Source organism: Lathamus discolor, chromosome 2, assembly GCF_037157495.1.
Source record: "Lathamus discolor isolate bLatDis1 chromosome 2, bLatDis1.hap1, whole genome shotgun sequence".
NCBI lineage: Eukaryota > Metazoa > Chordata > Aves > Psittaciformes > Psittacidae > Lathamus > Lathamus discolor.
The window spans coordinates 39982979-39996221 of record NC_088885.1 but is presented as its reverse complement, the minus strand read 5'-3'; the positions used below and the strand labels follow the sequence as shown (position 1 = coordinate 39996221).

Here is a 13243-nt window from a genome sequence, read left to right as displayed (position 1 = left end):
CTGGCTGCTGTGCTTAGCCTGCTCCCTCACGACTCTCAACTGTGCCTTGCTGACCTGGCTTCCTGGCTTCAGCCTAGACCTGCCCCACGCTGCAGTCTCAGCTGAGAACATTAGACCGGGACTGACCTCAGCTGCTGTCCCTCAGCTGCTGGACTCATCCTGCCCATAACTCCTGCCACGCTTGGCTGTTGATTCCACTGCCCCTGGGGGAAGCCTCATGCTGCCTGCCAGGAGGAAAGGCAACCAGAGCCAGTAATATTTCCCTTTGTGTCAGTGGAAATATAATTTATTTCAATTTGCTCAGCAGATCATCCTCTGCTTTTATAGACCATTCTGAAGCCCTCAGAAACCAACCCAAATCTTTCCTTTCTCCTCAGCAAGCTCTATGTTGGCAGTGCATATAGATGCAGCCTACATCCAGTGATCCAGTGCTATTCTAACTAATAGCAAAATTCTCATCAGTTTCCAAGGGAGAAGGAACAAACCTCAGGTCTCAGTACTTGAACCCAGAAAGAGAATAACAAAAGCAGTCCCCTGCAGATCATCACTTAACAGAGGCCTTTATTAGTAAGACATGGTGATCTTATTAATGTACATGGGGAATGTGCATGGAGAAATGCAGGATCTCTGCTAGTACAGAGACACAAATATAAAATGTCTATGCTTATTAACAAAATGCCATGTAATACTTGGCTACTATGAATGAATTTCTAACACAAAATATTATTATTTAGAACTAGCATCATATCCTCTCTTAATATAGTTAAATACTACTATGTTATTATAATACAGCTAATAACTGTGTTAATACAGTTAAAATTTATTTACTATATACATATTTGGAAGTTAATTAAACCTGATATTCTATTAAGGAGTTCTAAAGAAAGTTGTAAATGTTTAATTTACTAAGCAGTTGTTAAGCTTATTTGCCCTGCTTCTCTTCCACAAAGACATGGAAGGCTGAAATCCCTTGGGAGACTGGTTGTTATTTCTACAATACGATTTTGATTAACGGAGTTCAGTGGGTTATAAATTGACACACTACTGACATTATTTAAAGAAAAAAAAATCATCTCTTACCTCCATTATCTTTCAGGTGCAGCGCTATCTTGGTGTCATCTATAAAGGAAAATCAAAGTTAATTGTAGAAAAACGCATTTTTTCTACATCATGAGTCATTGTAGGACTGACTTTCTAATGTCAAAGAGATTCCACTACTGGAAAATGATTTGAGAACTAGATTGTAGTGCTCTTACTAATACTGAGCAATGCTTTACTTCCTTGCTACTAAAAAAAAACATTTATGAGATGATTCAAAATGCTGGTAAATAACAGGGTTCAAAAAACATTTATGAGAGGATTCAAAAAACATTTTTTTTATGAGAGGATTCAAAGTACTGGTAAATAAGGGTGCTAAAGTCTGTCTCATAACACAAGTAACTCATTTATGTTACATGTTCAGACATAGCTTGAGCATTCTGTCAAATTGAGGACCATATGAACCAACATATGACAATAAAACAATTACTTAGTTCCTCTTCTAAGAATCATAAAAAGGTCTGCCAGTTTTAATTCCTATTTACTTCCATATTCCTCTTGTTGTGACCCTTAATGAACAAAATACCAGGGAAAAATGCTGCTAATGTAGTCCAAATCCAAACTGACAGTTTCTAAACTTCTCTTGTTCCACACCAAACCAACCTTTCTTGTAAGTAGATTCCCACCCTGAAATCTGTTGAGCTCAGATTTTCCTGTCACAGGCCACTTATAAAATCTGCCTGTACTCAGTACCTTTTCTTGTGTTTACACACAATTCCAACAGAAAACTCCCCCTGTCCCTATTTTCTAGATGTTGTTTGATTAATCTCAGTTAGTTTTTCTAACCCCCTGAATTTTCTCCAGAAGCAGGAAAGCAGGATATTTCAACCACAGAAAGACATGATTTAAGCAGCCAGTGGAACTAGGATGAGAATTGACACACCATCCCTTAGCCAGTTAATTTGGTTCAGAAGCCTACAGAAACTATTTCACAACAATGAGCACTACATATAAAGAACACTGTCAACTGACTGAAGAATTTAAAGAGGCAAATTTCAAAGAGGCTTTTAATTTGGGTTATCTCTGATTTTAACCTGGTTAAATAGAGTATCTAGAGGGATCAAAAATTCATCAAGTCTGTGATGGGAGTTTCTTCACTAACTCTAGCAGGGTCCTCTCCTTCTACTATTTCAACAGGTTTTGGACTATAGCCTTTTGGGTAAAAGAATACAGAAAAACTCATTGTAATCACAAGTTCTCCAGAAGTCTGCCTGTCTTGTCCATGCCTCCCTAGCACCGCCTTCTTCTTCAGGATTCCCCCCTACACCTTACTATAGCAAGAACAAGTTGCAATTTAAAAGCACCAGCAGATATTGCAATTCCCCATTCCTTCCACTGCCCCAAGCAGAGAAGGTCAACATGAACACATAAAGGAAATAATTTTATTTTAGACTTGTAAATGACAGGTTTGCACTACAGAATAATGCAGTGTATATACCTTACCTTCTGTGGGCAGGCTAGTTGGCAGGTGGGAAGTGGTGGACACTCTGGTGGTCGTTAAAACTCTGAACTTTGTGGTGGTTGGCAGAAGGGTGGTGGAGGAGTGTACAGGTGTTTCAGTTGTATCTATATTCTTCTCACAAATCTTATCTTTTGACTGTTAGGAAACAACAAAAACAAAGAAGAGAAATCTCAGTGGACACTGCCACCGAATTAAGAATTTCAGCATGGACAAGCTATCAGGATAAAAAGAATGAAAATGTAAACCCTAAATCAAGGTATTTCAAGAGCTTCTCTTCCCCCCCTCCCTTTTATTTTCTTCTTTGAAGTGCCTCTATGCAGTATTCAGCAACATACATTTTTCATTTAGCTGCAAAACTTACATCTCTGAGTTGTTAATGACAAGGCTTCAAAGTCATCTCTGAATGGCAAACATGTTATTTCCCCCAATCAGATTTTAGCATCTAAGATTATAATTCAAATTTTCTCTCTTCTATTCTGAATGATCACCGCCATTGGTCTATGGTAATTAACTTGTAGCTCTTCATAGTGAGTAATACGTAGTTAACTGGAGCACTTAATTAGGCTTTACACGCACACAGAAGAATATGCGTAAAATGTGTGCATGTATTCAGCCTAAAGAATATTTATATGCCACACTATAGAACCACATTCACTACATGCCCTTAATTCCATATATCAAATCTCCATGTGTTATATGTGTATAACAATTATCATATAAGGATTATAAAACATGAACAATGAAACAATCATACAAATGATTAAACTATACTGGCACACCACAAATAATATTCACCATCATATAATAATTTAACTTTTATTTTCATGGGCAAATATTTCAATACAGATCTCAAGTTTGTTGTTTGTTTGTTTATGGACACCTTTAAAATTCTACAGGTGTAATAGATATTTTCTTTTATGGATCACACAGATTGGAGAAAAATACATCTAAGTAACTAGTAGCAAATTTGGGACTGCCCATAACTCCTGCTGTCCTTATTCATTTTAATGAGAAGTGGAATCCAGCAAAGCATGTTAATTTTATTGAGATCTGGCTTTAAAAGCCCAGTGAGTGTTTTCTTTTCATATGTATGGGTATTTTATTGTCCCTTGTTTTACCAGAAACAATATATTAATTTAAAAAATGTATTCATACCTGCAGTTAATTATTCTTTTTCTTCATGTTTTACCTTGAAAACCACTGTTAATTTCACTGATTTAATTTAATAAAAATTTAGCTAAAAATCTGTATCACAAAGAAGGAAAAATTACTATGAGAATCCTCATTATTCATCATCTTGAATGAATGCATCTAAAATTAACCTCTGCATGGTAATTATTGATCTTTCATTGAATTCCAGTCAGCTCAGGCCGTATTCTGGAAGATGCTAAGTAAGCTGTTGCTTCTACTCCAGAGAGCCTGAAAGCTGGATTGTGAACAGCAATTAAGAAGCCTGAAACTGCAAATCAAACTATTAGTTTCTCAGACACAGTGCATTGATAACTTTCCTGTCAGATCATGTACTAGTGCTCCTTTGAGCGCTAGCTGTGTTGAAACAAGGGGGGAGAAGCAGAATAGGATGGTACTGTCCTGCAGAGAGCAGGTTTTGGATAACATCACCTACAGGCACAACTGAGTCCTAGCTAATTATAATCTGGATTAAAGCAATACAAAGATTGTGCACTATAACAACACATACTCCCAGTAAATTTATTGTATGCTCTTGAAGAGGTTGTCCTCTGCAGACAATAAATCTCACAGAAATTCTGTTCTTAACTCGGCAGATTACAAACTGCAAAGCTGAAGCTTCAAGACCATATAACAAGGCAGATGTAGGATGCAATAGAGGATGTTATCTTGCAATTACAGTTGTAAGAAAAGAAAAATAATTATTCCATCAGTCTGGATTTATTTCATTACTTCTCTTTGCTTCTACTGAGAATAAAACAGAATGTGCTTTTCTAACTAGACACTTGGGGCTATGTTTTGCCCTCAGTTTCACCTGACATTACATTTCAGAAGGGCTATGTTGCTGAAACTCATGAGAGAATTTAGCCCTTGCAGCCAAAATGGAAAAGTAATGGCTCTTTTTATGACCATCAGGAGATTAAAAGTGTCATAAATTAATTTGTGTCTATTACCACAATCCACAAATGGAAAAGAAAAAAAAAAAGAAACCCAAATCAAAAAAACCCAGTCCCTAAACCAAAAAACCTTCTAAAGGGAGTACACCGAGAAAGAATTAACAGTAAGATATTTCTATGTGTGTCTTGAAAATGAACTGCTCTTGTCTAGAAGTACCCCAAATTATTATTTTGGAGGAGGCACAGCCCCTGTTTGGAAGTCCACCATTAACCGAGTCAAATTGCTTTCTCATTCTCTCATTGCCTCTCTACAAAAGGAAATCCAAATGCCACTTAAGGTGGGTTTTTTTTTATTATTTTTATTATTTTTAACACCCCCGCCCCTTTGAATTCACCTATGTAATATCTTTTGTACTAAATGATTTGGCAAGATTCCATGATCAAAATGCAGTGCCTGTTTTTCACTTGACACTACTATGGCAGAGGATTTTCTGAGGTGAGGAACATCACAGTTTCTTCCCCTTTTCAGGCAAGGGTCAGAGATCTAAGAGAAAAATGTTGAGGAGGCATTGTTTTGGGACAGGCTTTCTAGTATTTTCATTTTTTATTTAGGGTATTTCCTCAGAGATGAATTTCTTACTTTGTGTTCATTTTATTCCCTCAAATGGGGAGTGAAATTATTCAGCCTATTTTTCTTTATTATGCCTAACAACATTTCCACTGAATGAAAAATATAGCATGTCTTTGGCCTTGAAACCATGCTTCATAATCTGAATAAATTAATCAAAAGCATTATAAGGATATAAATGGCCTCTGACGGGTTGAGGATGTAAACTACTCACATACCTCTTCAGGGCAGCCACTGTCTACCCAATCTTGCCGGTGACGGTCAAATCCACTGGAACATCTTTAAATGATGAAATAAATAGAAGTTGTCCAGGTGGAAATAGAAGAAAAACAACAAAAAAGAAAGGAAGTGAGGGGAAGAGAAGAAAATGACATTGAGAATAAATAAGTAAATGATGTGATTTATTTAAAAATCAATGATTTATGTGGTATTATGTTTATTCAAGAGGCTGTTGCTTGCAATATGAGTCCACCATTTAATTAATTTCAAAGGTGTTTCAATGAAGATTACATATTTCTTTTATTTATAGTTTTTAAATAGGAATATCTCCCTTCCACAGGATAACTACCATTAAGACTGCACTGAGCCATAGCATTTTTAAGTTTGATGTCAGCCATATGGATGTAAATTGGTTTAATTACTTCTGTCCAGACCTCTTAGCCATTAGCTTCTTAATCCCTCAAAGGATTTAGTGAACCAGTCACTGCTTTTGTCACTGGATTATAGAATGGTTTGGATTGGAAGGGACCTAGTTCCAACCCCTCTGCCATGGGCAGGGACACCACACACTAAACCAGGTTGCTCAAAGCCACATCTAACCTGGTCTTGAACACACTGCCAGGGATGGAGTACCCACAACTACTCTGGGCAATGTGTTCCAGTGTCTCATTGCCATCACACTATAGAGTTTCTTCCCAATGTCTATTCCAAATCTCTTTCAGTTTAAAGCCATTACCCCTTGTCCTATCACCATTTGCTCTTGTAAAAAGTCCCTTTCCAGCTTTCTTGTAGGCCTCCTTTAGGTACTGGAAGGCTGCTAGAAGGTGTCCCTGGAGCCTTCACTTCTCCAGGCTGAACAAGCCCAACTCTCTCAGCCTGACTTCATAGGAGAGGTGCTTGAATCCTCTGATTAAGGCCCTCCTTGGGAATAGTTCCAACAGGTCCACAGCCCTCTTGTGGCTGGGTCCCAAGAACTGCACACAGTAATTCAAGTGGGGTCTCACCAAAGTAGAGTCTCCTTTTTGATGCAGCCCAGGATACAGCTGGCTTTCTGGGCTGCAAGTGCACACTGCCGGCTCATGTTAAGTTTCTCATCAACCAACACCCCCAAGTCCTTCTCCACAGGGCCGCTCTGAATCTCTTCTCTGCCCAACCTGTAGCTGTGCCTGGGATTGCTCCGACCCAGGTGTAGGACCTTGCACTTGTCATGGTTACTTCATAAGGTTGGCATCGGACCACTTAACAAGCTTGTCAAGGTCCCTCTGGATGGCATTCCTTCTCTCCAGTGTATCAACAGAATCACACAGCTTGGTGTCATTGGCAAACTTGCTGAGGGCGCACTCAATCCCACTGTCCATGTCACCAACAAAGATGTTGAACAAGACCAGTCCCGACACTGATCCCTGAGGGACACCACTCGTTACTGGTCTCCAGCTGGACATTGAGCCATTGACCAGAACTCTTCGTGTGTGGCCATCCAGCCAGTTCTTTATCCACTGAGTGGTCCACTTATCAAATTGATGTCTCTCCAATTCAGAGACAAGGATGTTGTGTGGGACAGTGTTGAACGCTTTGCACAAGTCCAGGTAGATGACATCAACTGCTCTACCCCTGTCCATCAGTTCTGTAGCCCCATCATAGAAGGCCACCAAGGTGACCTGAGACATCAAGATACACATACAATTACGTGATCACTGTTCACAGATTATCATAATAGGTCTTCTGAACAGCCTTCATGACTATTCAAGAATACCATCTAGTTGTTCCTACCTCCTTATTAGCTGCAGAAAACTTATATTGCATACATATAATCAGATTTGGTGATGTTAATAATCTGCTTGCAATATTCTTTCTCTTTTGAGATATATAGCAAAGAAATTTTAAAGCAACTTGTAATGCTTTAATGTAACTATTCCCCTCGCAATCCCTGTTTCACAAAAGTGCTATCAGTATTTATACAGTAACTTAGGGTTTCCTAGAGAACAGGTATAATTACAAAGAGAAAGCATTATTGAAACAGCAAGCAAACAGCTAAACCTTGATGTCTGACTTCAAAATAGATTCTCTACACTTCTGGGTATTTTTTCCAGCATGGCACCCATGGTCATAACTTACCTGACTGTACAGCAAGTAACCTTCTCACTATCTTTTAATAAGACTAGTTAAACAAATTAGACCACTGTTATGGTTAACTGTATTTATGGGGTAATTTTTTGTTCTAAATGAGCTCATAGATGCTGAGACATGCCAAGTACTACCCTACTTTGAAAAAGATAAACAGGTGCATTTGGAAGAATGGAATGGTGGAATCATTTTTATAGTAGGAGAGGATGTTATAAGAGGATGTAAATAACGTTAATGACCTACATGGAATAATAAATGTCTCCATATTGTAATTCTGAGCAGAATCTACAGTATCTTTGACAAAAGATTTTGAGAAAATGTTGATTCTCTTATACTTGCACTGATCCACATTATACCATTTGCAATGTGGAAATTCCTCCCACCACCACCAAGCCCTAACAGGTGCCAAGTATCTCTCACTCTACAGCAACTGACTTTTCAAAAAACCTATTGCAGAGAAGAAAAAAGATGTCCAAACCAGATATGTATTCCAGAGAAAAACAGTGACCTCCTTCAAAATGCATGGGAACAAAGGCCACTGTAAAGAGTTTTTTCTTGTTGAATAACAGAATCACCTAGGTTAAAAAAGACCTTTAACATCATCAAGTCCAACCATTATCCAGGACTGTCAAATCCACCACTAAACCACGCCACTAAGGGCCTTGTCTACATGGTTTTTGAACACGTCCAGGGATGGTGATTCCAGCACTTCCCTGGGCAGCCTGTTCCAATGCCTGACTACCCTTTTGGTGAATAAATCTTTCCTAATTTCCATAATATTAGGAAATTATCTTAATATCATTCAATCTAAACCCTCCCTGGCTCAGCTTGAGGCTATTACCTCTTGTCCAATCGCTTGTTAGTTGTGAAAAGAGACTGGCCAACTCCTTGCTCCATCCTCCTTTCAGGTAGTTGTAGAGAGCAATAAGGTCCCCCCTGAACCTTCTCCAGACTTCCCCATCCCCAGTTCCCTCAGCTGCTTCTCATAAGACCTGTGCTCCAGACCCTTCACCAGCTTTTGTTGCCCTTCTCTGGACTCTCTCCAGCACCTTAATGTCTTTCTTGCAGTGGGGGGCCCAGAACTGAACACAGAATTCAAGGTACAGCCTCACCAGTGCTGAATTCAACAGGTTGATCACTTCCCTGGCCACACTATTTCTGATACAAGCCAGGATGCTGCTGGCCTTCTTGGCTGCCCAGGCTGAATCATGTTCAGCAGCCATCAATCAGCACCCCCGGGTCCTTTTCCAACGAGCAGCTTTCCAGCCACTCTTCCCCAAGCCTGTAGCATTCCATGGGGTTGTTGTGGCCCAAGAGCAGGACTTGGCACTGAGCTGTGTTGAACCTCACACAATTGGCCTCAGGCCATTGTTCCAGCCTATCCAGATCCCCCTGCAGAGCCTTTCTACCCTCCAGCAGATCCATGCTCCCATCCAGCTTGGTGTCATCTGCAAATTTACTGAGGGTGCACTCAATCCCCTCATCCAGATTGTCAGTAAAGTTATTAAACAAGACTGGCCCTAATACCAAGCCCTGGGGGACACCACTAGTGATCAGTAACCAGCTAGATGAGACACTATTCACCACTACTTTTTGGGCTTGGCTATGTAAGTGAATCTGTGAGTGAATCAGTGCTATTTGGGGAGCTCAGTGCTGCCTTTGTCATGCTCTGTCCATAAATGTTTAAGAAAACAAGGAGGACCTTACTAAGCAGAAACACACTATGACATGGCATTCCAGGTATGAACAGAACATACTTTTTTGAAGTCTGTCTCCTGCCTACCTTTCTCTAAAGCCTGAAGAGCTTCACTAGCAACTTCTGCACCTATCTTGATGGAGAACTGGACTAATTTTCAGATGTATCAAATACTTACAACACATTGCATTTTAGTCATACTGCTCTAGCTAATCTGTTTGTGGACACTCTGTACATCTGAAAATCAAGCTCAATGATAACATATGACATCAAGCCATTCCATAAATTCCTACAATAGAGGTATCCATACTAAGTCAGACTTAACTATACTTAGACCTAGTAGGGATTAATGATCCTTTTATCTTAGATTTTATCATATATCTAAATGGTGTTAAACTCAAGGCTCCCAAGATTAAATGAATAAAAACTTATCCCAGGCACACTCTTCTATAGTTCTCAAATTTTTCTGGAAAAAAAAAACCAACCTACTGAAAAATGGTGGTGAGTAACAGTGTGGAGGTTGATTTTCCCCCAGGAATTAACAAACCACCAAAAGTTGAATGCAACATGCAAGGGCTTGGAATGGCTCTTTCAAACATGTGACACTCTTCAGATAACCCTATCTGAAAGAAAAATACATTAAACCCTGGACATTGTTTATTTAACGTTTTCTACCGGTGAGTCCAAGCCCCAGCAGCTTCATCTGGAATAAGATAAACTCCAGACAAACCTGTTTGTGACCTTCCTTTGAGGCATGTCAATAAGATGTCAGCTGTAGCAGGTACTATCATTGCTGTGCTGGTGAATTACAATTCTGGGAACTGTCATTTCAGTGCACCACCCTCTTTACTGACCGCATTTTTAAGACCATTTATTATCATGATGATAATTCCCTGTTGCCATTAAAACACTGGAGCAGATTTGATTAACTCTGCCATTTATACCATCTGTCAACATGGCCATTTGGTAACAACTACATTTTCAAGTGATGACCAAAGTCAGCTCCTAGGAAAGCGATAATAAAGATCCTCTAGGAAATGAGAATGGGTACATTCATGAAATGTATGGAATTCCAGGTTGTGCATGGAACTTGGGAGTACTGGTTCAGGGAGCAAAGGGAGAATTAAAGTCTCTGCATGTATAGCAATGATGATTTGGAATAATTAATGCAGCTGACTTCGAGTAACAAAAAAAAAAAAAAAAAAAATGCTAGAATCCTTTCGGTGAACTGTACCTAGCCAGAAAGGAGATGGAGATGTCATCAGATCTAGCAGATGCCATTTACCAGAGAATATTTAAATGACAAGCGCCCATTCGGTGTATGAACTGAAATCTTCAGCTTCTTCCTTTTTACAAGAATTGAGTGAGGATAAATAGTAATAATAAATCAGATATAATGTATACAGAAAATTCATCAGGGTTTAACCTGTGAAAGCTAAAAACAGTGGCAATTTATGGAGAAGGAAAGGGACAAAGTTTGGATGGAAAAATCTTTTCACCAGGTTGAGCTAGTATAAAACAATCAAGAGCATTAAAATGCACAACATGTGTCCTTTAGACTAACCGCTCACTAGTATTTTTTTTTTTTTTTTTTGCCAGGATATCTGCAATGGCATGTAAAGAATGGATTTCTGGGATCTGAAAGGCATTCCAGAAATCTGATATGTTTTATTAAATACCATATAATTATTTAACTTGGTTAAAATGTTTATTGACAGCACTAAATAAAAGGTTAGCCTGGGAAATTAAACAGAAAATGGAACAGACAAAACTCTTTTCTGCTTTTAACCACTAAAGAAGGACCATCATGTTACGAATAGATTAAAGCATTTGCTAGTTTGTTTGAATTATTAAAAGAATAGTTAGAACATTTTAAAGTGAAATTTCATTCCAAGCTTATGGAGATAGAAAGCAAAATATAAAACTAAAGAAATATAATATATATATAAATACTGGAAGCCTTGAATTTTGTGTCAGTCCAACTGAAACAAACCCTAATCATAGATTCTTGGAGGAAAAAGCTCTCTATCTTTGTTCTCAGTCTGATTTTGCTTCCCTTTACCACAGAACAGGCACCAGTTTGGTTCCTCACTTTCTTGTCACACTGTACTGTCTGGGAAGAGATTGTATTTTCCTCACTTTGTTATTTTCCTTTCTCTTGTCAGAAATGCAGAACTCTATCACAGCTTGAAGCCTTAAGAAGTTCATGTGAAGTGGAATGTGATGCTCCAAGGCAGTCTTGGCTGCAGTGATCATGAGATGGTAGAGTTCAAGACCCTTGGGGCAGTGAGAAGGGCGTGCAGCGAGCTCACTGCCCTGAGCTTCAAGAGAGCAGATGTTGGCCTCTTCAGGAACCTGCTCAGTAAGGTTCCATGGAATGGTTAATACTTGATGAAGCATACCTGTGTCTGAAGCACTGAATTCCATCATTGTCTTAACATTGTTTCCTTCTCAAAAGTTACAATATTCAGATAATGATAAAGAGGATCAGAAAGGGGCACAAATTTCAGCAGGTAACCTTCAACCTGATGATGTTTCCACAGTTTTATACAACGGAAAGTTCGAAAAAATATAGCTACATGTTCTGTAAAGTACTCCTGCAATATCATGCAAACAGGAAAGTGAAAAGATGTTTTTTAAAAAAAAAAAAACAGATCCCCTTTCATTTTACAGAAAAACTGAACACGAGTACTCTGACACAAGATGTGAATAAGCAGTAGGAAATAAGGACTCCCATGGGGAATTCTTGCTGTTGGAAGACCCTAAGAATAAAAGTGGTCTGAAAGAAGAAGGTTTTATTTCCAATTCAATGAGAAAGAAAGGAAAAATATGCTAGTTAAAGTGAGACTTGACAGAATCTGATTAAAGAAGAATAGTAGGATATTTTCTATAGTCTTAATGTCAGTTACAACAAAGGGAACATGCTGAAAAGCAGATAAAGAATGAAGAAGAAGCCTTTTCTAAAGGCTTTGCTTTGAATAACTAGAAGGAAAAAGAAAGCATAAGAGGAGTCTATTTATAAGATTATGGCATCAGAATTTCCAAAAGAATCAGAAGAAAATAGTAACAATCAAATTTGTTCTCTGGGAATTCACACTAAAATTAAGTCTCTGATACTAGATTACATTCTGCACTGCCTTTGACTTTTTGCATTTATACCTGCGCAAAGTTGGTATGAAATACTGATAGCAACAGAAGCTAGCAGAGAATTCAGATCTGTTAGAATTTCTACCCATTTTGCACACAGTCACTCAGGGTTCAAGGCAAAGAGCTCTGAAGCACTCTGGTTAGTGATCCTAAACCTAACCCTTATGAACAATTAACCCTCCTTATCTTTATATGACTGTCTGAACTATTTTCTATCTTTGAATATCCAAATAATCTCTTCAATTTCAGGGTGGATGCTCCCAAGATCTTAATTTTTTTCCCCAATATTAATGTGTTACATTTCCTCCCGGATAAAGAAATAAAAGTGAGAGCTTACACTCCTGTGTTTAAAACAAAATATGAAGGTGATCTTTGGAAGAAATATTTTATTTTCCACTTTAGAGATGAGAAAATAGGAGACATGAAACAATCACCTGAGATAACACAGAATTCTGTAACAGGACTTAGAGTTAAGCTCAGATTTTCTGAAAACCAGATGAGCATACACTAACTCACAGCTCCTATACTTGTAGTACTCCCAGACATATTAATTGTAGAACTGGGAATGTAGCTGGAAAACATCAAGTGTCGGATGGCGTGCAACAAGGCACAGATGTCATTCACACACTGGCCAAGCTTACTTTTTTATTAATTATTACTTTTAGTGGGATTTTGATCCTTTATAAAAAAAAAGCCACTGATAACATTAACAAGTAGCAGAGTGGCCTGGGACAGGATGAAAGAGGCCTGGTGCCTAGCAATAGTACAAGATAAGGCTGTTTGCA

The 13243-nt window shown here is 38.5% G+C and overlaps 1 protein-coding gene across 2 annotated transcripts in view; it reads right to left on the bottom strand.

The window, feature by feature from the left end:
- Window positions 1-13243, bottom strand: part of PLXDC2 (plexin domain containing 2) — a 266023-nt gene that overhangs the window by 26600 nt on the left and 226180 nt on the right. For both annotated transcript variants that reach the window (XM_065666537.1, XM_065666536.1), the window contains exons 10-12: window positions 5491-5551; window positions 2542-2695; window positions 1081-1119 (exon numbers count right to left, since the gene is read on the bottom strand). In XM_065666537.1, coding sequence (XP_065522609.1) covers window positions 1081-1119; window positions 2542-2695; window positions 5491-5551 — 254 coding nt within the window. The remainder of the gene's footprint in view (window positions 1-1080; window positions 1120-2541; window positions 2696-5490; window positions 5552-13243) is intronic.